This window comes from Strix uralensis, chromosome 5, assembly GCF_047716275.1.
Source record: "Strix uralensis isolate ZFMK-TIS-50842 chromosome 5, bStrUra1, whole genome shotgun sequence".
NCBI classification, from domain to species: Eukaryota; Metazoa; Chordata; class Aves; order Strigiformes; family Strigidae; genus Strix; species Strix uralensis.
Window position 1 is genome coordinate 75,451,517 of NC_133976.1, and position 27,303 is coordinate 75,478,819.

General features: G+C 41.7%; 1 protein-coding gene across 1 annotated transcript; it reads right to left on the reverse strand.

Moving 5' to 3' along the window:
- Positions 1–25,694, reverse strand: FAM180A (family with sequence similarity 180 member A). Its single transcript, XM_074869467.1, has 3 exons — positions 25,468–25,694; positions 1,311–1,411; positions 1–354 (listed from the first exon to the last, which is right to left on the reverse strand). The coding sequence occupies exons 1-3, from the start codon at positions 25,541–25,543 to the stop codon at positions 1–3; spliced, it is 531 nt and encodes a 176-aa protein (XP_074725568.1). The 5' UTR covers positions 25,544–25,694.
- Between the last annotated feature and the right edge of the window lie 1,609 nt (positions 25,695–27,303).

The following is a 27,303-nucleotide window of genomic DNA, read 5'->3' on the forward strand; positions in this document are numbered from 1 at the left end:
TCAAGTCTCCCACTGTGATGGCTCTTTGTTGTATGGGAACATCAAGTCGTGCTTCAGGGCTTTGTAAAGATTGACAAAGGATTTAGCCCAAACGTCTTTCTGGTGCCCCTGGGACTGAGCAGCCCTGTAGGCCGTGTAGACCATGGTCAGCACTGTCCTTTCAAAGTCTTCTTTCTTGAGCACCCTTGGGTAGGAAGACAGCCTGTTACTGAGCCTGTGGATCTCTGTGATGCTCTTGGGAATAACCTCATTGCAGATGATGTCAAACTCAGCAGCCTTCCTGAGTGAAGCGAGCTCCTCATCTTTGATGGAGATCCTCTGGCCTTTATCAATGTCAAGCTCAGCTAAAAGAAACTGGTACAAAATCAGAACACAGAAAGCTATTTATCTTCTCCAAGAGACTCTAGGTAGAGTAAATGTGAATTAAAAACCTGTCCCTAGGTCATTACTTCAGGTCAAATGGAGAAAAATCTCTCATTGCACTGGCTGGAGATGGGGCAGACCAGAAGGTCTCTATATGAACATTGGACTCCTGTGTTACCTACCTGGGAAAATTAGGGAAAGTAGGTAGTCTTCTGTTGTCCAAAACAGGCACGGATTGCTGCTGGTGCCACATGGGGATTAGAGAGATGAAGGCAGCAGCACAGTTGGGAAAGGCCATTTGCCTTACCAGGGATAGCAGTGGCTTTCCAGCCCATCTCCACTGTTTGACATCCAATCTCAGTTTCTCAAGTTGTGGGATATATAGATTTGACCCATGTACCTTCTTCAGGTGGGCCACTTTCCCTTAGCTAACCATATGACACTGTTCCAGACTGTGTGTTACATTTGCAGTCTCCACTGTTGTGAAAGAGGGAACCAGAATCATTTTGAAGTGAAACAGTCATGCCCTTGGGATTACTTTGCAATGACTGATACTCATGGCTTTAATGATTTGAGCAAATAATTTGGGACTGAGACTTAGACCAAAGAGTTTAAATGCATTGTGTTGTTAATACATAACTGTTCTGGAAGACAGCTGCTTTCAGTGGAAAGGCATTTGCTTTGGTTTTCACTTTGCCTGTCAGTGAGCTAGAACCCACATTTAAGGTACTGTGGGCAACTGCTGCCTGCTTAAGTGCTGAAAGAGCCAATTTTGTCATATATATGTCTGTTCCCTCCCTTCTGGTGAGCTATTACATAGTCAGCAATGGGTTTACTGCTGGGATGAGTAAAAGTGACATAAAGACAGATAATGGATAGCCCCAGTATGGACAGTAGCCCCAGTCTTGGTTAGGGCTTAAGGTACCATCTGCTCCCATATACTGAACCTCATAAAGCAGGACCACATCTTCCAGCGAGTTTTGTAGCACTGGGCTAAGGAAGGCAGCTGAGGTCCTCTTGACTCGCTGAGCAGCTGGGAAAAGCATAGCTGGAAAATAATAATGGGAAAAGAGATTCCATGGGGTGGCAAACACTGAAGAAAGGAAGCACTTTTCAATAGTAGATTCAATCAAAGAACTACCTTTTGCTAAGACTTATGGTACAGTATGACTTCCCACTGTAAATAAAATGGACTGCATGGATTTCTTTGACTATAATCTACTAGGGATGAGGGTTAGCTGTTTGTCCTGTATCTATATGGTGTCTAACACAGAGTGGTTTATAATCCAAGCCTGGGACTCTGAGGTGTAGCCATGGGGTAAGTATTAATAATGGTAACTGCAACACCAACAATGCCTGAAATACATGTTCTTCTCCTGGCTCTGCAATATTGACCCTCAACAAAGCCTACTTTCTTCAAGCTATTCTAATACTGTCACACTTCTCAGACCCTACATTTCTCCTGGTTTCAGCTGTCTAAAGGTTGATCTCTCCTTAGGTGATAGAGACAGCTCCTCCAGAGAGTAGATCACCTCATCTCTCCTGGGCATATATATGTCTGGAAGAAGGGACTCACCCTTTGGAGATGCCTATGTCTATTCATTGAGCCTGTTACCAGCTTAGACAAGACAGCTACATTCAATGAGGTAAATCTCAATTTATTATGACTTTAATACTTCACAGTATTATAGCTAGAAACAACAAAGTCTGATATGAGCAGGTATTTATTCACCATTGTGAAGTGTAATACAGATATTGTCTTAGGGAGATGAGACAGAAAAAGTATTTATAGCCCCTGAACTCAGCACCCCAGTGAGGTAGAGCATTTGTGGAATTAATGACCTGTACAGTCTGGAGTACAGAAAACATCTGATGTTACATTACAGACCACCTAAATGCTTTGAGTTACTAACTAGATTACTAACCAGGTAACTAGGTACTATTAAAAGGTGTAAGTTCCCTTCAGAGCAGAGGGAAAATATTGTGTTTTGTTTAATGCTGTATATGTGATTTAGATGTTGATGTTTAGGTAGCTATAGTTTGGATTTGTTGGATTTTTTCTAATAGGAACAGGAAGTTTATTTAAAGCTGTTCTCATGTGACTATTGGTACATTTCCTCATAAACTTCATTTCTCAACTTTAACTGTGGTGTACCAATAGATGAATTTGTAAACCAGTTTAAAAAAACCCGAAAAACCACTTTTGAAAGGCATTATGATCCTCCCCTCAAAACTTAGAGTTCTACAATTATGAGTAACATTTAGTAGTACATGCAACTTTGAATTTCTGAAAAGTTTCATCCCACCCTCTCTCTAACAGATTTTTTTCCATGAAATATTTTTACTAGATCAATTTTGCCTTGTTTTGCCAAAGTTCTTGTGATGGATTTTGCATGCTGCCTGTAGAAAACATGAACATAATTTAAAGCTCTCTCTTCTAGGCCTGTAAAAAAAAGCTGAAGCAACTGCAATTGTTTTATGGAAAAGTTGTCCCTGCTCCCCAACTACATGGTTCCTCAGACAATTTGCTTCTTTGATTACCCAAGCAGATCACAAATGTGCCGTTCCTTTTAGACTCTGTAGCCTAAATGCAGTCCTGCTTCCTGGGCCATTGCCAACTGTTGACTTTGTTGAAGTTTGACTTGTTAATGATATGTCAGTTCTAGTAATGCAAGGAAAAAGAAACCAGGCCCTCAGACATTGTGCTAATTAGGACTTTTACTATCTAGCCTAAGGAAAATTAATTGGGATAATACTAGGTGTGAAGTAATTCATGCTTGATCCAGCAAAGGGTAATTTGGCCTTGAATTAACTGGGGAATATAGCATAGGTAAAATAGTTTGTTGAATTGCAATAAACATAGAGCAGCTGGATACTCCTAACTGTAAATGCATCCTGCAGGGATGTTTTCTGGGCATTTTGGTAAGACACCTACAGGGCTATGAGCTTCCTATTGGATCCATGTGAGTTTAGATTAAAACTTGTTTAAATAACTGAATAGTACTTGCATGTTATGTGACTGAAACCCTGAAGGAATGAATGCACCAGGTGAAAGAACAGAGACGTTGAAAAGGACTTGGTCTCTGCAGTAGCCTTTCCCCAGCATGATGCCTTTACCACCTGATGATCTTTTCTGGCCCAGCCAAAGAGGTGGTGAGTCTGGGAAAGGTCACAAGCTGTCTGTAGGTTCTGCTCTGTGAGAGTGTTTGGCTGGCTGATGACTGGCAACTGGGGCTATACCCATTTTCTGCTGCTGCTCCATCACTGATGTTCACCCATCTTACTCAGAGCTTTGTTGAGACACAACTGGAGCTATTCCATCTTTTGCTCTTGGCAATTTGAGAATGCAACTGAGTGCATGTGCAGCACTTGAAACTTCAAGCACTAATTGCTGAATAATTAAAACTTTTATTACTGGGCAATTAAAACTCTAATTACTAAGCAGCTGGCAGAAATCCAGTCCATAATGATGACGATTCATTTTTATCTCTTTCAGATGCCCTTTCAGTGGAAACAGCCTCAGAGTACAGAGTACCTCTGCATATGCAGATGGTTTACATCTCAGATATTTCCTGAGCCATGGAAAAGGTGTCTGCGGCATCTTACTTCAGTGCTGTCATGCTTATTGTCATCACACCATTTGCTTTTATCTTGCAGGCCAAGTGCAGATTCCCACCATAGACCTGAGCTAGGAGTCATCAGATTCTGCGCATCACTACTCACCCAGAAAAGCCTCAGTGAAGGACTTGCACAAAAATGAATGCCATATTATCGAGTTAGTACTGACCCACTTGCTGAATCACAGGTAACACCTCAGAAAGCAGCTGGGTTTTCCAGCTGTTCCCAGGATAACATGGATTAGGTTAGGAGATTCAAAGGGATAGCCTGAGCTGCTATATTGTGAGAAAGGACTTTGTATGCATATCAGAAACTTGCCATCCTCTGTAGGGACCAGGCTAGCACTGACTCCCTCATCTCATTATCTTGTTCCTAAAACATATCAAACTTCGTTACAGTTCTTAGAGACTCTACTCAGAAACTCTTTCAGAGCTCATTTGTATTTGTCATGGTGATCTGATTTTCCTGATTCACATTTTATTTCAATCCTTCCCTTTCTTTCTCTTCCTGCACAGTAGTCAAATCCTTCTACCATCACTCCCTTCACAGTCCTTTCCATGAATTCACAAGTTCCTCTGAGACTGTGTGAGCATTTAGAGCAAGTACTCTCTGATTTTCATTACACTGACTTAACACACACGTAATTTAAGCATAAAAGATGAGACATAAAAAGATTTGCAGACAGTTTCTGCATTTAGTGTTTGCAAATTACACTTGAAACTTTTCTGCTGACTTTACTTCTTCCTGCATTTACTTACATTTTTGACATGAGTTAGCTGGGCAGTAAAAATGAACAGCAGAGGAGTATTACTATGACTTACCATCTCTTTGCTATTTTCTTTCCCAAGGCATTTCCTTGTAAAGCTATCAAGCAATTATTTCAAAGGAAGATGCAGAACAATGTGCATCATTTTATGTTGATATTGTGGCCAATTAATTTCAATGGCGGTAGCCATGAATGTCTGAGGAGCAAAGATCCCTATTCAGTATTGACAGAGAAAGCCCAACCCAGTGATCTCTGAAGTCAGTGGAGAGACTCCTATTGAATTGCTATTTTTAATTCTTTTACAAATTTGTCAAGTCATCTCCAATGGACATGTGGGTTCTTCTGTCCTAGGGGCTTAAATAGTCACATAACAAAAATCTTATGATCCACAGAGATGAGGTAGGAAAAGTACTGTTTTGATTATCCTTACTGAAAACATTTTCTATTTCATATCTGTGTACTACCAGGCTCATCCTCTACCAAATCTCTTCTTCAGAGGGGCCTTGGGAGTGCTCCCTGATCTGACCTCCATCGCTGCCCACTGAGGCCTCAGGGCTGGAGGTGGATGGGAGCAGTGTGCCACAGCCACCTGCTCCCAGCCCACCTGCCCGACCCTGAATGGCCTCATCCTGTACCCTGGAGTGCACCACTGCTTGTGCCTGAAGGTGGTGTGCAGCCAACAAGACTAGTCCTAAGGGTTGCTAAAAGTGCCCATTAGAATGTGATGCAGAAGTCCTTCTTTTCTGCACTGCTCACTGCAGGAGTCCGTTCAGTCTCCTATGGCTCTGTTGACTCAACTCCACTTCTCTTTAAGGACTACCTAGGTTTTTAAACAAAAGCTGCAGCCGTGTTTTCCAACTTGTTGGCCTGCTTCTAACTCTTTAGCTCATGACAGCTTAGAAGGTTTAAATATAACACATCTGAGGCTGACAATAGCTTTATTTTAAAGATGCTTTCATCTTTCTTAAGAACTGTGCCAGAATTTTCTGGACTTCATTAACCACGTGACAAACATTTGTGATCCTCTCACAAGTTTTCCATGCAGTTTCACTGGTGAGGGTACAGAAGTTTAGTTTTGCTTTCCAGTTCACATTCCTGCTTATGATTTCCCAACTGCTGCCTGTGATGTGTTTGCTCAATAAGTAGAGAGCGTAGCTGCAGGAGTGCTCAATTATTTGTGCATCATCAATGCCCTTTTCTTCTCCTACAAAAAGGTATGAAGCCAAGAGCATGAATCATGCCCTGTGCAGGCCATTGCTCCAAAACACGTACAGCTCCCTGGGGCTCTAGAATATGAACACAGTTTAACTGGGGTCATGACTCAGTAAGAATTATTTTGATTAACTTCAGGGGCATGGAAAAGGACTATCTCATTGCTTCAGTACGTCCACTTTCATGAAGGATGGTAGGAGCAGAGGAACAAGGACTTGTGAGCCAAAACTCCTGACTCCCTGCACACAAAGCAAAGGAGAGTCGCCTTGGCATAGGGAAAGGCAGTGGCCCAGCTGGAGTTGCCCTATAAGCCAAATTCAGTCAGCAGGATGCCAGTTGTGTACCCTGTCTTAGATTACTAGGGCCTGACTCTAAAGAAACTCATGAAAACAATTTCTTTGGGCATCCCTGGTTTCCTGGGACCAGCCCCCTATTTCTGGGAGTGCAAGGCAGGGAGCGGTTGTACAGGCAGCAGCAGTTCCTGTTCAGCAATGGATTTAAAAAGAAAATTGATCTCTGAAACTCCTTTATGTGTTTGCCAGCAGTTGTAATGGGGATTAACAGGGCTCTGCAAAACCATATCATCTCAGACCACCACAACCATCTTTTTACTGCAAGCTCACCACCACCCCTTAGTAGTGAGGAACTGCTACAAGCTCAGCAGTACATCCAGCTTGGTCCCTCACAGCAAAAGTTTCCCTTTCCTGCTCAAAGCTTTTGAAGTCAGGACTCCTAGACCTCAATAGAAAGAAGTTAATACATCCCAAATTATAATTACAGCAATTTCTCCCTATTTGGCTTTGTCTTATTGGTAAAACAGGGGATAAAAGTGTTTACTATAAAATCATTGTTCAGTGCTGTTAGTGCATTTGTGCATTGAAACAAATATGCATACTGACCTGTAAAGGAAAGGATAGGAAAATGTAAAACTTTATAGGTTATTGTTCATGAAGACATGGTAAAGTATGTAAATTTTTTTTTATAAATTAGTTAGCTTGTGTTGTTCTATTTTGTCCTATAACAAGCCCAGAGAAAAAAACATTTGAATTATACTCCAGTGGTCTTTTTCCCTAGCCTAAACATCACATGGCTAGAAAAACAAATTAAAAAAATCTGTGGCCATACTTTTTATGCCAGCTTCTGCAAGAGTCAAAAAAGCCATCTCCTGAGCCAGATGCATAACCATTTTAAGCTTGTTGTTAGCCAGCCTGGAGCACAAGCTAGTTCTTCTAGTGAGCTGGAAATTTTTCTTGTGTCACGACATTTTTCTCTAACCTGCCTGGAATTTGCACAAAATGGATCTTAGCACATGCAGAGGCTCCTGTCAAGAGAAGACATTTGTTGATAACAGATTTTCTCACTAGCACTGATTGAAAGATGAAGATGATTCTTCAAGATGAATTCAAGTGTTTGCCAAAGCAAACGAACTCATCACTGTCCACAAATATGGCAGACACAGCAGACATTATAATGCCATGCAAAAATTATGAGTGGTCTAGGCTGGCTGAACCTATTTTGTTGCAGAGACTGCCAGGCAGTTCCTAGAAGTCATTGTTGCTTTGGATCTTAGGGCAAATGCCTGAAATGCTCACAAGAGGATTTTCTTTAACAGTGTAGGCGAAGCATTGTTTTGAATTCACTCTCTACATTTCTCCTTGACCATGCACTACAGAAGAGGACATGAGTGTCAAAGTTTGCATAGTCTTGATAAAGCCTTTTTGTTGCATGTTCATCTTTGATCACCTTGCTTATGAGGGTTTACAATCAGACCAGAAGTATATTTTATACATACAGTTTTATTTCTGTCAGATGACTCTTTGGTGGGTCTTTATGCTGAGTTGCTCCATTGCTAGAGTAACAATTCATTATCTCCAATTTACTACCTCAGGCTAACTGCGAAATACCTGTCCTTACCATCCTGCAGTCAAAGTCACTAAGTATTTTGGTGCCCTGAGCAACTACCTCGTTTGTGCCTACAGCAGATCTTGGTACCAGAAGCACTGCTTCCTCCAGGGACAAGTGGTGTTGACCTATGAGAGGTGTGTGGTGGGCAGTGAAAGTAGTGTGGTGGGCAGTGAATGTAGTAATGTAAAGCACAAAAAGTGCAGTGTTAATAAGTGATGAACAGGTTTTATACATAGTAATCCCATCTTTTTTTACTCTTGCCCTGCATTAGCTTCATCCCCAGGATGCGTGTTCACCATCTGCAGTCATTGCCAGGGCAGAACCTGAACTTTGGCTGGACAGCCCTGCAATGGAGCATGCTTAGGCATAGCTCCTCTGTGCTTCCTGACTTTTTGCTTTTCTGTATCAAAACTGCTATATTAGAAATGATTGAGCACTTTGCCCTAGTACAGGAGAAATGGAAAGAGCAGGAAGCTGGAGGAAGAATAAGAGGAATAAAATAAGGAAAACACACACAAAAACCTAGAAAGACAAGGAAAAAACACTGCAGCGCTATAGGCTAGCTTCTGAAACTTGTATCTGGAATTGCAGTTACTCACATAAGTAACTCCCATGACAACAAGTGCAATGCAAAGGCTGATGCATTCCAACTTCAATACATTTAAATCTCCATTATTGGGAGATTAAATCCCAGTGCCCCTTAGGAGAACACAGCAGCAAGATAGAGAAGACATTTTAATTACTAACATGAACTAGCACATTTTTAAAAACAGCTACCAAGAGAATTTGCCTCTTTTTACTTTCAGCTCCATATCCTTGCTATCCTAGCTCCTATGTCTAAAATTAATAGCAACAATGGTCTCTCTTTATTCCTGCCTCTTGGCTAAAAGTGAGAATAGACATTTGTTTCTTCTTTAATTATAAAAAGGATGGTTAAAAGAAAAAAACTCCATCTTGAAAGTCTAAGTTTTGTCAATAAGGATGTAGGAAGTAGATGTCCCTACAGAAGTTGGCAACAGACAACACTGTTCTTAGAAAAACAAACAAACAAAAAATCAGTTTAAAGCACTTATAATTAATAACAGATTGTATTCAGTTCCTTAGTTCATGACATAATCAGGTTTTTCAAAGTTACCTCTTGCTAATTTATCTCCTTTTTAAGAAACACATGTATTCTGAAAGGGTGTCTCAGTTCCAGAAAACAGAACCCACTCCAGCCTACACTTCCGTGCTTCATAAATATCTTGAGATGTGTTAGATTGGATTAACATGCAACAGAGTTTCTATATAAAAACTAGAGTGGTAATAGCCTTTCTAGTTACTTAGCATGAGTAAGAAAGGTAAAGGTATATTAGAAAGACCAAAAAAACCTTATGTTTACAGAAATGGATATTGCTAGAGAAGGAAATGGTGCATCTGAGCCTGTGCTTGTGAGCAGCAGAGGATATTTTTTTCTTTAATGATTTAAGTAAAATGGTTTCAAAGATATGACTAGCATCAACCAACGAAAATAGTCTGAGAATTTATTCCCTCAGATGGAATTTCCATTATGCAGCATTTTCACCTGTTCCCAGCCTGGAGCAATATATGCTGTCGTATTTATTCTTCCCATGGTCATAAGGAGGGGGTCCCTACCTGGAATTATTTATGCTCACAAAAAAAGATGCAGTCAGTCAACAGAGGCCTTTAACATGCTGGAGTAAAGTTGCTGCAGAAGGTGTGGAGAGAAAAAATGCACACAGAGAAACTGAAGGAATGAAGAAGTAAGTGAAATATATTATCCTTCAGTTTGCTGCCATATTACCAGGAACTGGAGATAGGTTATGGTGAACACTATATGAGTGAAAGGCAGCAATAAACAAAGGAAATATCAACCCTGTTCCACAGGTTTAACATAGAGACAATAAGCAACTCAAAATTTCAGGCAGAGTTGTGAAATGAAACAGTGCTTTATATCCCTGTCTTCATTTCAGGGTCACCTCTCTTTCCTTATCCATGTTGCTCACAACAGCCCTTATGCAAGGGGAAGACACAAAGCAATCTTAATTAAACACATTTGAAAATTTTTCTCACAATGGACAAGTGAAGGGATATAATGATGATCCAATCTACTTCCATTTCTCCCAGGAAGGAGTGGAGAAGGGTGAAGCAGAGTGAAGTATTTTGGGGCTGAGTCATGGGGAAGGACCTTAGGAGCAGAGCAAAGTAGATCACTCTCCTGTTGAATGATGGAGCCAGAACAATGGAAATCAGAGCTCTGCTTCACAGGAACAGACAGAGCTGCAGCAGCTCCAAGAGTTCTGTGCATTATGCTATTGCTGCTCTGAAAGGAAAACCCTTCAAAACCAAATCTCTCTCTCCAGTTCCCTGCCCTTTTTACATTATTGTCACAGAGCCCAAAGGGGTGGGCTTGAGCCCTGCACCACCTTCCAGGTACATATTTAACAGAGCTGAGACACTGAGCACAGAGGAGAGGCATCCAGTAGTTAAGACTGGCCTTTTCACATTTTGTTGTAATTTCTTTTTGTCAGGCTTCCTTGGTTTCCTGGCAGGCAAAGGCGACTGAGTAGCTAGGGTTTTGCTGAAGCTGACCTAATCACAGCTGCAGCTGCAAGGGGCAGTCCAGCACGCCTGCCTTCAGCCAGGCTCTCCCACCTTCCCTTTGTGCTGACACCACTTTGTGTGGCCACACAGTGAGCTAAGCCAGAGATCTGTCTGGTCATGAATGAAGGGGAAAAGCAAACCAAAAAAAGAATGGTAGACTTTAGCTGTCTCATTCCTCATCACAGCTGCTACACCAGCAGCGCTCGTGTATGTGAGAAACTCCCAGTACAAGTGTGGTCCAACAGCTCTTAGGACATTTGATGATGATTCCAGTTCTCAGATGACATAAGGTTGGACACTAGCCCTGGTTAGAAAAGACAGAAGCCACTTCTCATGCCTATACACCCTTGGTCTACCGCCAAGCTCATGGGCTCCTTCCTGTAGATGGCCACCTCAAGTGGTGTAGTCATTGCTCCTGATAGATCTGAGGATCAGCTGCAGGACAGCTAGCTGTCAAACTCTTCTTTCCCTTCTATACTTACATCCCCCATAACTTTTAACAGGGTAAATTCAACTTTCAAAAAGAATATCTAAAATTTATTTGATGACTGGATGGTGAGAAAGGAATCAAAGGTCCAGTTTGAACCACAGACCTAGCAAGGAGCAGTATGAATTTTGTTTCATTATCATGAATGACATCTCAGATTCTTCAGTCCACGTATTAACTGTCCTCATTGACTAGTTCTATAAAATGTCTATTCAGAGAGTAAGAACAATATCATGTGTTTTATCTAAGTATCTACAATACTATGTAGATTTAGGCGCTCTCTTTGAAATTACCTTGCCTTTTTATCTGGGAGAATGACAGTGCCCTACTACATGTTAAAAAAAGAATGAGCAGATTTCTGTCTCACGATGTCTTCCAGTTCAAACTGTCTGCCTTTCAGAAGATATGCATTAATGAAACACAATGCATTGGATCTGTTGAAAGGGAGACTACATGAAATTCTGTGCAGGTGGCCAAATTGAAAAAATACATGGGTGTTCTGACTTTAAAATCTATGGCCATATGATCTGCAGATTAAGAAAAATAATGAGGGTTTCTTGTTATTGCTGACTGAATTGTCCTGTGCTGAATTATCCTATGGGAACTGTCCCATTGAGATCATGGAGCTGTTAGTTGAGGTGAAGAAAAACAGAAGAAATTATGGGGATCCTTGAATTATTCAATTAAGCCATCTGTGAATAGTTTCAACTAGCAAATAAATTCAAGTGTTTGCGGTTGTTCTAGGAACTGTTATTGAACTGATAAAAACTACTTATTATTTTATCTGTGTATGAACTGCTCACCCACATATAGTAGCACACGTGTGAAACAACAAGCTGCTACTCAAACTCAGTGAGTGTCAATATTGCAGCTCAAAAGTAGGAGTAAGCATTATATTGACCATTTCTTCTCCCTCAGGTTAGAAAGAAACAGAATTGTCTTCCCCTTTCCTTCAAATCCCCATGTGAGTTGAAATAAATTGTTAGGAGAATACATAAATCCCAGTTTTCTGCTTCCCCTGCTCTGGGATTTCACTTGTTCTTCAAAACCAGGGAAACCCCAGCTGCCTTTCCAGCTGTTCACTCAGCTCCAAATGTCAGTGCACCTGCTGCTGGTTTTCATAATGACATGAATATGTGCTGGATGGAGAAAGTGTATAAATCACCCTGTATAAAGCAGGGGGATGCTGGGTCCGTTTTGTGAGAAAATGAGCTATTTCTGGAAACCATGCCTTTTCAAAACATTGTATGTTTTCTAGTAGTGATGAAGACAAGAAGTCTGAGAAAGTCAGAGATGAAGGTAGATTCAGGTATGTTTCTGATCTTGACAGGTATAGCTGTTTTGCCACCTGAGCAGAACATGAAGGGTGAAAAACTGCTGCATGCCTGGGTAAGAGGCAGGGGAGCAGTGTCTCCTGGAGCAGTGAGTGAGGGTCACCATGAGAGGGCATTTATTCTGACAAGTTCACTCCTGCATGAATGTCTGAGCCTCATTATGTTAATTTCTACATCTGCATGAAAATAATATTAAAAAATTAATGGAACTCAAATATAATCATCCACAAAATCTGATCAGTGGATTTCAATGTGCACAGATGCAATGGTGGGCCAAGACAATCTTTGTGATATTGCTGGAAACATAAAGAAATCTGAAGGATGAATGCAAAATGGATTATTTTTATAGCTGCCTTCCCCACTCCACAAACACACATATGGGATTTCCATTTTACAAAGCTGTCATTTTTCCACTGTTCTTTGTTATTTCATGCTCTCCTAAAATCTGACTATTCCTAGATCTTTCAGGTTTCACAATCTGCTGAAATAAAGCTGAGACTGACGTACAACTGGATTCACCATTAAATACAGAAAGCCCTGCCAGAACCTTGAGTATTGCAAATTGCTAAAGGCAGCTGGACACTGTGGACGAGGTCCTCATATGACCTGAGCTGGCACCACCAGCCCCGTGATGCTGCTCTGCAGGCAGCCAGGTCACAGAGAGCCCTGGGCTGTGAAAGGCATGCTTGGGATTGCAGGGGAGAGAAGGTGGTTAGATTCAGGCTTTCAGGAATCTTACAGCCAACAAGATAATCCAAATATCTTGTTTTCTGAGGACTGGAACCTGAAAGGCAGGTTGCTGCTGATAGTTGCTCCTGAAATCGATGGAAATTCAAAACTCAACATCTTTCACTGCTGCATTTCCTGCCCCTACGGATGCCACATCTCAATGGCTCCCAGCCCAAGAGGACCCTGCCAATTTGTCCTGTGTATTTGATTCAATGCTATTCTTCCTTACCATACTTTCTCTTCTCTTGGAGTCTTCTGAGCTGAACTTCTAAAATAAATTTTGGCTTACAGAAAAATAGTCTAAGTAAATGTTTAAGGAAAAAAAGGTTAATGACCTCATGCTCTAAACTTAGGAAGAATAAATTTGGAGAAAGGGAGGAAGACTTGATCTCCAGTGAAAACCTCTAGCATGTTGATGACTGAAACCAGCTGGGAGTTTGTTCTTATCTTTAACTCCTCTGTGTGGAGACTGGTAAAGAAGACATTATTACTGTAGAGAAGCACTTTAAATAAGCTGCTGTAACACTCACATTGTAAATTTCAACCTGTCTTTTCCTGGATTTGAGCTTTCTTCTTACTAATTCAAACACTCTGAAGCTTGCATAATGAAATGTGCTTACTTAAAAATTTTTCTGCCAGCGTGTACACACTTTGTGGGTTGTCATTATAGGCTGCTAATGAGAAATCTTTTGGTCAATCTGACATCTGCTTTCTGGCGCCTAGAGAAGCACTACTTGCAAAAACTAGACTTCATCATGTGATAATTCTGCATGACAGTTCTTCCTCAGCTTGGTAGTGATGATGATCTTCCAGGTAAGCTTAGAGATCATCTGGTTATGAACACGTGATTGATATTCATCTTATGCCATCTTCATATGACTTCCTTTTGTTATATTAGGGGAATTTTATTACTATCTTTGGCCTATAGGTAAGAGGTAAACATTGTCTGAGATACTGGAGCACACTAATACAACAAACTAATCATTTACAGAGGCAGATTGACATTTAGCATGGCCACAAAATAAGGCAGGGACTACTTGTTCCCCTATTTATACTTCTAAAGGCTAGCCCCAGTAACCTTTAAGGTATGTTTTGACCTCTGATGAGTGTGCAGATATTGAGGAAGCAGAATGCATACCAGCTTGTCATGGCTGAGCTTCTCAGACACACTGAATTAGTAGCTGTTACCCATTGCATTGGGTTACAGAGAGGATGGCATGAGCGCTCCGGTTTGTTGTGAAAGGGACACTCAGAAGGTGGTTTACAACTTTGTTTAAATAATGCATGCACTACTTTGTCAACAAAAGCACCCATAAGGAAATGCACTGAGTTTTGAAAACAGGTAAGTAAACCACAGTATGTTCACGTAGCTGCTCCCAGATGAATTGCAGTGAGGACTAGCACTCTTTTCCACCTCAGCAGGCAGATATTCAGGGGGTGCTGAGGTCCAGCCTTGGGTCCAGCAGCATTCATATACAGAGGTGTCAGAGGAGATATATTTGCTTCTTTGACAGTTTATGTCTTGCCTGGCAACATGAATTAAACCAGGAGTGAAAAGATCCTGGGGGACATCATAGACAGGTCTGAAAAGCCAACTGGACGTGATACACGCTTCCATCTTTGATCACGTAAACAGAAAGGTGGGAGGGGTATAGAGTATTTAAGAAATGTGACACATTGGTTACATTTACCTCACTGACAAATCTGTGCAAATAGAAACTTTGCCTTGATGGTGATATTTTGCTTAAGAGTCCCCAGATGTTCCTTTGGAGGATGTATGTGCACATGTTGTTCAGCTTTGGAGTTCACCTCAGCTGGACCACGCTAGCTGGGAGCAGCACGCCCAGAGATTGGGGCTGACATAACCAGATGCGTGCTGGATTGATGGTCTGTGGCACATGCAGTTAGTCATTCAGGGTTTGAAGGGCATCCAGAAATTCCCAGTAAATGTCCAACAGCCTGCTCCCGAAACACAATTTCTGGCTAGAAAAGGAGTGTCTTTCTAGGGAAATACAATTTCTCATTGTATCCCTAACATTTAGCTATTTACCAGACAGACTCTTTAAAAACAGGCTTCATCAGCTGGAGCCCACAGCATTTCCCTGCTGTGAACATGAGAAACACAGCACTGTGGCAAGACAAGCCCCAAATCTGCACAATTGTCAGCTTGTGACTGCCTCATCTTTCTCAATCCTATCGCTAAACGTCTCAATCCCCCTCTCAGCTCTCTGCATTCCTGGAGTTTTTCCTCCATCCACAGCATGCAGCATTGTCTAGACCTCAGCCAAGTGGCTGCTGACTTCTCTCTGTGCAGCAGGGCTGGTTTTAGGGAGAGATGGGGCACAGTGAGAGACAGGTACCTGGTACAGGAAGGCAGGAGGATTAGGTAACATAGCTAAAAACCCCAAGCCTGGGTCAGAAAGCAGGTTTTGGCTGTTCTTAATGGTTGACAGAGGACACCTGTTATCTGTAGTCCATTCACCAAAACTGGGATCCTCTGAGCTGAGCTCAGGCACTGTGCTCCCTGTTCGTTTCACCCTGGCTTCTCCCAGACATCCTGTGTGGAAACAGGGCCATGTCATCATCCTTCTTCTGCTGGAGAACGCAACACAGCAGTCACACACCGCTCTTTGTTACTTGAGCCTAATTAAGCCTGATTGTATCTTATTTTTATTGATTGTATCTGATTCCTGTTATGGGACACCCCAGTGTGGAAAATTCTTTGGGTACTTTTCTAGCCTTGTATCTTTGTGAGGACCCAACTAAGCTTTAGATTTGCTTAGTACAAGTCGAGGTAGGTCAGACTCTTTGAGCTCTGTTTATTAAAAAACCTGATGGTGGAAAGCAACAAAACAAGCAGAATATACATTTTTATCATTAGACTTATTACCTTCCAAAGCTTTCTGCCAAATTGCCATGGCAATCCAGAAAACCAGAAGTCACTAAGATTATGACAAATCAATGGCTTCACTTAACACATACTGTACTATATTAGGATGGCTACAAATAGTGTTTAACTGAAAATGGAGTTTGCTCAGTGCCAAGCCATAAACAATTACAGTAAATAAAAATGAGGCATGCCCTAGAAGTCTTTTATTTTAGGAGAGGTCTTAAGACACAAACAGTTCCCTCTGACAAAAAATCTGCATTTAATAAATAAATTCAATAAACAGTTACTTTGTGCTTCTTCAAGGCCAGGCACAAACAAAAATGTAATGTCATGGCTGTGAGCATTATGAAAACCAAGGAGGAAACTGAGAGCTTGCAGAACTTGATCCATTCCTCCAGGGACTGATGGAGGGAAACAGGGATTTGTGCAGTTGTGACACTGTTACTATGACTAGTATTAATGGAATAAAAAAGGCTGTTTCTTGGGCAGTGGGAAGAGTCTTTTTTTCATACCTACATAGTTTAGAAAGCTCAAAGGGAAACAAAAGGAAAAAGAGATACGCAGAGACCTCCACATATTGCTGATTCAGTAGAAATAACTTTAATTTTTATACTGTGACCAGTGGTGAATTGTCCAGACAAGTGTATCTCATTATCCTGGTGTGCTGAGAGGCTGGTGGGGACCAGAAGCAAACATGAGTCCAGCTTACGTGAGAAAAAGGCAGTGTCAGCTCCAGAGAAATGCAACCATCCCATGAGCCTGAGAAGCAGATGGATAAGGTGAAGACCAGCTGTGACAGATGGACATCTTCTGAAGAGTGGGTTCAAATGGGGTTGCATACCATGCTGGCAAGGGGGTGAATGCTACCCTAATCTTAAATGTATGTGTGCTTTAATCTTTCTGATCCACATTTATCACATCTTCTCTCTTTCCACACTTCTCCTTTCTCTTTCTCTTTTCTTCTCATTCATACTACTTTCTTCTATTTGCCATTTTTACCTCTAACATTTTCCTCTGTTGTTTCTCAGCATCTCTACCTTTTGCCTTTGCCTCTCTTGTCTCACTCTCTGTGGCTCAAATAAGCCCTACCAGATTGGAAACTCTTTCCAAGATAGAGAAGAGATTAGAAGCATCGGCTCTGTTTGGGGCATGCCACCACCTGCCAAATAGATGGAGACAATTAAATCCTAATGTTCTGGCTCACAACAGATACCCACATCCAGTCCAGCACAGTTTACTCTCTTCACAATTAAGCAAAACCTAACTAAAGTGGTCTGCTTCCCCAGCACCATGCGAGGGGGTGGGGTGGGTCATGCAGGCATCGCAGATGACCTTGCGCATTTGGGTCTCCAACATGAGACTGCAGTGCAGCATCCCCCTTCTACTGCCCCATTTCCTCTCAAATAACCTCTGAGCTTTTAACAACTTATTTTTCCCTTTCTCAGTGACTTTTTTCCAGCTACCCACCTGGCTCCTCCTGAGCGGATTGAGACTCAGCGAGTTTGGAGCCTGGCTCCTGGCTGGTGACCTGTTTCCGTGTGGCCAGGGAGGAATTTCCAGAAGACGAGTGGTATGCATGCTGATCTCAGGGGAACTGGGGAGCTGCCAAACCTAACTGGCAAACTGGGCCAGGAAAGGCCCCACATTCACCAGGAGAAAGGAATGTTTGTGGAAACTGGGAATAGTGGAGCTTATTTCACTCCACTTTTCTCCTTCTCACATTCTTCTTAGTCTCAAATCCAGCACTGAGCTTGCCCTGCCACAAGCACTGTGATAGTGAGACAAGAGGACCCAGGTTATTGCTGCAGCCTGGAGCACCTGAGAGGGGATAAAAAGAGTTACTACCTAAGTCTTAGCCACTGAGTAGGCAAGGGAGCCCCATGACTTGTGGTGGAGGCTTGGGCTAGTTTAACATCTCTGTATTAGCAAGCATGCTGTGGAGAATATATCATAAAGCTGCCATAGCAGTAGCAAAATAAAGCAGGATTTCAGGGTAATGAGAGACACAGGGACAATAGAGGCATACAGGATCCCGTCCTCTGCTTTCTTTCCTTTCAGTGGGAGAGCAAACCCCGTAGATGGCTGTCCCCTTGGGGACTTTTGTATATGTGTCTTCCCACAAGTTTTATTTGCAGCTTATGTTCAAGTTCCTTTTTTTTTTTTCTTTTTGTGATGTTTTGATATGTTCCCTCCTCTGCTTCCCACCATCAGTTATCCATGTAGCTGACCTGCACGAGCTTCATCCATGCCAGTGCCATTTTGCTGAAAAACACTTTAACCAAGAAATATGCTTTCCAGCGTTTGGGGTGGAAGCTTTTAACAATCATGGTTACTACAGGAAACCAAATTCCAGATAATGACTGAGATTGTGGCCTCACTCCTGAGAGTGGCAAAACTCAGTGGTGCTGGTTTGCACATTTCAGTGCTTTTAAAGTTAGAGCAAGGAGCAGACTGGTTTGCCCACTTCAAACCAGGACACTCGCACAGCTCCCAGTTTTGCTAGCTTCTCTGCATCTTGGATGGACTCAGCTCCCTTCAGCAGACCCTCCAGGGTGCAGAGGGGGAGTGTGTGGTTTTGCAGCGTCCCAGTTCAAGATGGGTGCGGGCTGTTCATGCAGGCAAGCACCAGTGCTCACCTCCAGCACCCTAGGCCTGCCCTGCCTTGAACCCAAGCATAGGCACTGTGTGCAAATTTAATTGCTCCACCACTCAGTGCTTTACCTCAGCAATTTACATCTTGCCTGTCACTATTTGAGTAATCAGAGCATCTGCAGCCTGATGATGTTCATTAAGACCTGCTGACTTTCCTTTCAATGACATTGTACTATTCAGTGCTTCTGACAGGATTTCTTTCTGCCCGAGACATCATTACGCTCCTGCTGAATCTGGCATGATCTACCCCAAGAAAACAAGAAAAGCACTTTATGCTTCAGAAACAGAATAAAAGAAATCACCACTATTAACAACATACAGGACTACACGCACACAGTCATCCTGAAGAGATCTGGGGCAAGTGATTTAATTATTCTGTGCTTCACAATGAAAGGGGATGCTAACGTTTCCTCTCCTTAATTACACTGAAAGTTCTTTGGAGAATGAAAGATTTTTTTCACTCTGTGTTTGCATAATTCCAGGTACCAGTGAAGTCTCTGGGCCCAGCAGTTGAGTATAAGATAATCAGGAGGGGACTCACAGAGTGCTCTACAGTCTTTGCATGTGTACATGAGTTAATTTGTAACCGAGCTGCTTTGCTTATTGAAGGGAACATTGGCTTAACAGCATGCATTAAGAGCAGTAATATGTTTGTTAAAGCTAAGGTGAGGGGAGCTATTTCCATATGAAAGTGTAAGGAGGGATTTGAATGGCAGGAGGTGCTTCTGAGCTAGACTTTGGTTGGGACATGAGGACCCTTGTGCAAACTCATCCAGATCCCATGATAGTTCTATAACTGGGACTGAGGCAAATAGATGGGACATTTTGGCATGCAGGAATCCTAAAAAAACAACCAAAGTGGCAGCAAATGTCTTACTGACTTGTCAGTCCTCAGTGCTGGGATGGAATTGGAATCACTGAAAACAGTCTACTGGTGCCACTTTCAGCACATAGTTCTCACTTAGGCTAACACATGTCAAAGAGAAAACAACTTTACCTCATGTATCTTCCTCTTGTTGTTTACCCAGATTTCCTCAAAGTTGTCTAGCTCCTTTCTCTTTTTAACTTTTGATTCTGTCAACCAGTTTACAACTGTATGAGCTGTAAGCTTTAGCCATCTTTTGGCTGCTTCCTGTGGTGAAAAGAGCCTCAGAATCATTTAGATCCCTCCTTGCTAACAGCATGACTGCTTTTATAGACTACAATATCCATCTGTGATCAAAACTAAAATATGGAAGCTTCTATAATCTATCCTCCCTCTGATCTCATCACAGTTTAGCATCATTGCCCTAGAAGAGATTATAAACTTTGATTTTTCTTAAACATCCTTTGTATGTCTTTCAGTTTCAGGTATCCACTGTGAATTCTGATTCAGGGATCACCCTCCATGCAGGTTGAATTAATTAAGTCTGCCCCTAAAGGAGCATTTGGGGAATCAGGACATGTTAGAAAGGATTTTGATTAGTTGCAGCCCTACCCTATTTGATATTTATCCTCTGCAGGTTAAATCCATTCAGAGGCTATTATATTATAGGTACCTTTCACAACACCAAGCAGCTTTCCCAGTACCAATTACTAATCCCTTTCCAGCCTCCTCTTCAGTTCTCTTCCCCACTCTTCCAGCAATAGCAATAGTTTCAGACTGCCACCACAGCTGATGCCCAAGGGATCTGCCACAAGGAACAGGAGGGCCATGTCTGCACCACACAGCAAAACACAGGGCAGAGATATCAGAGCCAGAAGCATTGTGGCCACATCAGTGTGGCACTGGGTTCAACCAGGTGATTTCTGTTGAAAGGCAGAGCTCTTTCCCTTGGGCACACGCTTTGCACATGCCTATCACCCTGCTGGGACACCAGCTAAAGTCCCTGCACTGTCCTGTGACATGCAAAGTGGGTAGCTTGCCTCAGTCCTGGGTCTGTGGTCTCTGCTCCACACACCATTGTATCACACAGATAATCTAGTTGCCTCTTTAGTTCATTAATACTAAAATATTTTCCAGACCTGCTTGAAAATGTATTTTTGCCTTTGCTTTCTTCTAATTTCTTAAAGGGCAAAAATATTCTTCTAATGCCTCCTTCCTAATACTTACAGTGTAGGACAATTTGGGTTTTTAAGGATCTATTTTTACGTCTATGACATACTTTTATGCTCATCTCTTATACAGCTCTTTGCAAAGGAATTCAGGAAGTAAAAGCTTAGGTATATAAATTGTCTTCTTCAGGTCATTCAGCTGCAAAGCTAATTTGTCTGAATTTTAATCCCAGACTGCCCTCCAGGCAGTGCCTTCTTCTCTTTACAGGTACAGTTGCAATACTTGCTGCAGTAATAATTTGCCTCAGACAAATAAAGACCAAGACCAGGATACTCCACCCTACAAACATGCATTCCCAGGAACTGGTACAGACTTATGGAACAGACTTGGGGTAGGTGGGGGAAACCTCTGCAGCAGATTGATCAAGCCTTTTGCAGCTCCAGTGAGGTCACTGGAATGGGTCCAACAAGCAGAGAATTTGGGGCAGTTGAGGCAATTTTCCAAGTGATCATGTGGGAGCAAGAGAAAAGGGAAATACTGCATTTTCTCCATAAGAAGAAACATTCTCTACACAGCCGGGTTTGGACGGAGTTGGCTCTGTTTTGTAACATTTCATATCTTTCATTGTTTTATGTGCATTACATATTTTAAGAATTGGATAACGGTATTTTTATGGAAATTAAAGGAAGTTAAATAGATGTTGCATTTTAAAAAGTTCTTGTAGCTGGTCCAGCTGGTGCAATTGGTTTTACCCTTGGACCAGACCTTTGGAAACCTCAGCATGTCCTAAATAAACCAAGATTATACTCAATGCCTGCTGGACATATAAATGTCCATATATCTGTTTGACCATTTGTGTTGTAATTACATGCTGTGTTCAGGCCACATTCCCTTTGTTCATTCTGTCCAAGCCAAAAATGTCAAATGAGTGTTACTGTCAGAGGTGGAATCACAGAAGTTGCTTGAGAAGGGATTGCCTGACTCCAAGGATACAATATGAGAAGGCAAGGGTAGAAAGGCAAATAAGGTCAAAAGGTTTGAGACTGCAGTGCATGCCCTAATCTCCAAGGCACTCATCCTTCGCCCACACGGCAAGATCACCAGCAACCTGGTATGTAGCAAATGATCACAGAGTATAGAATACATTAAGCACTGCTTCCTTATAAAAGGTCTGGCTGGCTTTCTAGCAACAGCCAGTCTCTCTTTCCCTTCTACATAGTCCTCCCTCTCCTGGCACTGAAGAGCTGCCAGCCTGCTGTAGCTAAGCCCACAAGCAGAAGCAGCCTGCGAAAGTTACTCATGTAGCAGCTGCTCCATCAAACTCACAAACTCAGTTGCCACAACACTAGAGCAAATACTAAAAGTTTGCACTGTTGTGGGGAAATCAAGAAGGATGGGCCTTCTGTTCTCCTTATGCAGAAACCCTCTCAGGAGAACAAACTGTTCCCCTGGTGTTATGGAACAACCATCTGACTTTCACCGAACCCTAGAGTCTAGGTACAAAATAATGCATGTGGACCAGACAGATCTGGATGCTACTCTAATACTGCTTTTTGAGGTCTGGAAGGCAGAGCACAGCCATTCCCCAAAACCATGAAATTTCAGTGGTGTTAATATAGCTAATACATCCTTTTTCTGACTGATGGGTGAAAACAGTTTTACCTTCTTATTTTGTGTCTTTCAACATCTCCTTTTCCAACCTCCAGTAAGGGATAAACTTACCAGTGCAGCTGCTTCCCCGCTGTCCAAGAAACCACAACCACAAGAAATCATAGTGCATCTTCACTCCCTGAGCAACCATGCTACTGTTTGTGTGCCATTTATTTGAATTGGGAAGCCCTTACAGAAAATAAACTACAGCCAGCTGAGGAGAAATGTGCTAATAAGGATTGCCTTAGGGTTTCTCCTTAGGAAACAGGCAATTCTTATAATACAGATCTGAAGCTAACTTCTGCTCTTCAATGTATCGGTACTCATCAGAGCAGTTTGATGAAAGCAACTGGGTGGCAAGCAGTGCCACTATCTCTGGTTACCACAGCTGCATGGGTTTTTTTGTTTATTTTTGTTGTCAAATAACAGGATTTGTTCCTTGGTTTCTCTAGAAAAAATATTTTTTAAGATCTGGAATTCTTATTTGGTACCTTCAGAAATGACTATGACACCACTTCTACCATCACATAGGTCTCACTAGAGATCTAATATTACCTTGTCTCCTTGGATAGGTGCTTCACAAAATCTGAGAGGGTAATACCATACAGCTAAGCCTACAAGAGGCTCAAAGAAACCTGAGGTGATGACAAGCAAATTATTTTGTCGCCACTCAGGATCTTTTCTTTATCATTCTGAACATGTCCACCCTAGGGACCAAGCTTTGCCTGTGACTTCTAGACCAATGTCCACAGCTCAATCTAGGCAGGTTGAGGAATGTGTGAGACTTTTAACACAAATGGCTAAGGGAGTGAAAAAAACCCACGTTCAGTTTTCTGGCCAGAAATGCTTTTTTTTTTTTTTTCCCATTCATTGATGCTCATAAAAGCAGAGGGAAAAGGAAGGTGACAGTCTGGAGTTCCCACTCACCAGTCAACACAAGTATGTTCATCTTTCCTCACATCTGACTTTTTTCTTGAGCCAAAGATTACTCGGTTATAAAGGCTGGGCACCCAGGGCTGCCCCAATGCCCCCTAGTGAAAAAACGGTGAAAGTAGATCTTGCTTTATCCAATACTGACTGTTCATTTCTATTGCAAACAACAACTGTTGGCAATTAAAGCAGAACCCTTTGTCCTACTGTTTTGTAAACAGTCTGGACTACTAGTCAACATGGAGATGATATGCAGATCTGTCCTTCATTTCCATCAGACCAGATGCTGATCTGTCTTTGCTTTTCCATTGCAAAACTCAGATCGGGAGTTGGATAAGACATAAATGACTGAGGTTTAACCCAGACAAGAGTCAGTTGCCATTTATGGAGGGAAGGAAGAGCTCTGAGTCTGCAGAAGGGTGTGTCATGCTTTGGTACTCAAATTTCCTCTTAGGTTTCTAAGGAATTAAAAAATTAGGACAGTGGTTTGGCCCTCTAGATGCTGCAGATTAGGATGGGATTGGTTAGGTTGACACAGAGATATTTTAGTGAAGGAGGTTCTCTGGAGTAGCTGTTGTTGAAGGAGCCATGCCTCTAAAACATATTTGGAGCTGAATAGTCCCAGCAGCTGTGGAGAAGAAATCTGTTTTCTTCCTCAGTAGAGGTCTGTATACAGTATTTGTGAGAACTGAACTCCTTATCACAACAGGGAATGAATCTTCTCTTCCCTCTGAAGTCTCCAAAAACAAGCTCTAGAGCTTACAGCTTGAAAACAATCTGCTTTCCCAAAAGGCACAATAGAGTTCTGATATTTTATTTTAAATATTTATGTTGATTAAAATTGGACTTTAATAGTTGCATGGATTCCTTTTAGGGTTGTTGTTGTTTAATTAAAATAAGTGTGTTAGCAAAAGCGAAGAACATCCTTAAATTGCATAGTGATTATTTTGTGGAAATTAACCCCTTTTTGCTTTTTTTCCATTTCATAGATAAGGTGATGTCATTCTTCCAAAAGGTAGGGATGTTTTTTTCACATATGCAGATCTAGTTCTGATTTCCTCACCTATTTATGTGTCATCCTTGGAAAGACAAACTCTTGTCTACAGAATTAAGAGATTTTATGGTGACAGTTGGTGTCATTATATTATACAGTAACAGACACAAGTCACCTCTATTATACAGTAAGAGAAAAGTAAGGTACATGCAGGTATAATGACTCATCCAGTATCATCCAAGAGACTGATGGAAAAACTCGTCAAGAACCCGCCATTCTGAGCCCCAGATCAATGCCTTGTCAGTGAGTTCCCAGTAATGGTAAGGAACAATTAAGCATTCATACAGCCTTAGCAGAATTGCATAGCTCTTCATTGCTTCATTCAGCCATTGCCCTCCCTTACAAAATCAAAACCAAACCCAAATAGCAGACTAGAAAGGAACCAGATATAATGAGGGAGACATGGGACATTGGGGTGGGGAGGGGGGCATCTGAATGCTTGTTTTTTTAGCAGACTCTGGTTCCTTTAAATATCTGTGAATTTCAGTGTCAGAACCAGAAATTTTTTGGGAGGTGTTTCCTTTCTCTACTTCCAGCATCTACCAAACCCGTGCCAAATACCAGAGGAGAGAATAAAACAAAAAAAGGAAAGGACATCATCACTAGCTTTTAAGCAAGCATCTTCTACGCAATCCAATAGTCCCAAAACACTTCATATGTTACTATCACACACTTAAATACAAATATGTCACAACTATATATTCACATAATGGCAGCTGAAACCTGATAACACCACAGGTAGCTTTCTCTATGTTGTATGTGCTAGTCTGTCAGGGTGGGGTTGTAGGCATTCCCAGACACCTTGCACATGCAGATTTTTGTTTACTATTACTGGGTATCTGCCTGGTGGAGCAGAAGATTACACCACCTGTGCCTGCAAAGGCTTTTGCTTTAAGGTTTCATGACTTAACAATTTTTGTTAATGCAGGAGAAAAAGGAGAAGGAGAGAGAAAGGAAAAAGTGAGAAAAATGTAGGTTTGGTTCTTGGGATATTTTTTATATATTTGTATTATAATAGAATACATATATCATTTTACCTTTATACGCTTATGCATGTGTATATTTCTATTTGTCTATGTGATTATTTAGTTGACCTGTTTAATGGAGAAAAAGAATTCCAGAGTTGGGAGGGATGCATTTTATATATATGTATAGATATGTATAAAGGAATGTAATTTCAGAGCAAATCTACAAACTCAAAATTTTCTCTTAAATAGATTTTCATGTTTAAATCTTACCTCTGCTCCATCTGTGGGTCATAGTGGCATGAGCACTGTAATAGAACAGCAGCAGCAGCAGCGTCTTCCAAAGCATCCTTCTCTTTAAAATATGTATGTCTAGCTCTATAGTAGCTTTTAAATTTCCTACCTCCTTTCTTTTTAGGAATAAATAAATAGCTTTTCCTCTCCCCCTCCCCCTTTGAAGGAGAACCTGTCTGTTCTCCTGAGTACAGCTGAAGTCAGTGTGCAGCTCCTCTCCCAAACCAAGTCTCCTCGGGATCAGGAAACTTACTTTCACAGACAGACTTTGTTTTTATCCACATCTGGAATGACTCATGGTGCATGTGAGTTTGCTGGCAGCTGTGAGAATAAATATCATTACATTTTTGTAGTTGAGTTTCGTTTGTTATATGGGCCAGTTGGAATTTATTTTTGTCCAATAAACAGCCACAAGTAACTTCATTAAAGCACACTCCGGAATCCTAGCTCTGTAGCTACTCCTCTGTAACTTAGTGGGCTATACACTAACCCGTGTCTAAGGCGAAAGGCTCCTCTGGAATGATGTACAGCTGCCCTTGGACGCTTACGTTAGGGAGTGGGGCATGTGCTCTGCAAGAACATTTTGCTACTGTGATTCATATAATCACTCCTTTATTAAGAACATATAATGCTGTGCTTAGACTTCAGTTCTGCAACTCAAGACCTGGCTTTTTCCTCCATTTGGCCAGTGCAGAGAACAGGAAGGCCCAAATACTTAACTGGCTCTCTTCAAGGGTACTGAGCAATTCTAAGGACAATCTACAATAGCCAGGCTGGATGTGGAGAGGTGATGCTGAAAAAAAAGGTTACTGATAAGACATCTTCTCATTGACACCAGCCCCAGAGAAGACAACACTTGAAATGTTTATCCCCAACTGGAAATGTTTATCCCCAGAGAAGACAACACTGTAAATGATTATCCCATGCAGAGTGATCCAGCGCAGAGGAAGCTGCAGGTATGTACTGTCTCTGGCACAGCATCATCAGCAGCATCAGGGGATTCTTTGTGGGAATACAGCACTGGAATAACAGCAGGTTGCTGTGTGTTGGAACAGACCGAAGAAAAATAGGAACACAAGCAGTATTTAGCAGAATCAAAGGAGAGGGCACACTCTGTTTGGTGCCTAGAAGTAATCTGTCTCATTTTCTTCTTTTAAAGGTGACTGTAAGCCAGGAACAAATCCAAAGACATCCATGAATTTACACTGGTGTAAAACTGGCACATAAGAAAGGAGACTCCAGCTCAGAAGGTATAAATAGAAGAATTAAGGGGAAGGACCAAGAGTTGGAATGACAGAGGACACTGTGGCTCAGGATTAATGGGCACTGGCAGGAAGGCATGGAGAAAACCTCTTCAGGTCCTGTCTGCCTCATGCCAAAGTCTGGCCTTAGCCTCAGTCCCCTCATTCTTTTCTGTCCCAGCTTCAAGTAACACCAGCTGTAAAGGAAGGAGGAGGGTCAAATAAGGTTGTCTTGCTTAAGGCAACTCTACTCCTTTTCCTACATGTACAGATTTTCCTTTGCTCAGACTGCCTCAGGTTACTCCCACATGAACAGCACATGAATGTAAGACAGTATTTTACATTCCAAGGAGATGAAAAAATGTATAATTCAAGCAGAGGGTGGCTAACTAACTCTCTTGCTATATACTCTTCTTGTTACTGTAACATTAGAGATGGGTCTGAAAGAAAGGTTAAAGCTAGGAGTGAGGTCACTCACATATATCTGTCTGGAAATTATGGAGCTGGAGTAAACTAGTTTTACATTCCCTAGAGAGGAGAAGAGAGAAGGAGAGATGCCACAAGAGGATGATTA

Coding starts and splice junctions, on each gene's coding strand:
- FAM180A (XM_074869467.1), bottom strand. CDS start 25,543: ATGCTTTGGAAGACGCTGCTGCTGCTGCTGTTCTATTACAGTGCTCAT. Junction 1,412..25,467: donor GACCCACAGATGGAGCAGAG/GTAAGATTTAAA, acceptor ATTATTTTCCAG/CTATGCTTTTCCCAGCTGCT. Junction 355..1,310: donor ATGTGGTCCTGCTTTATGAG/GTTCAGTATATG, acceptor ATTTTGTACCAG/TTTCTTTTAGCTGAGCTTGA.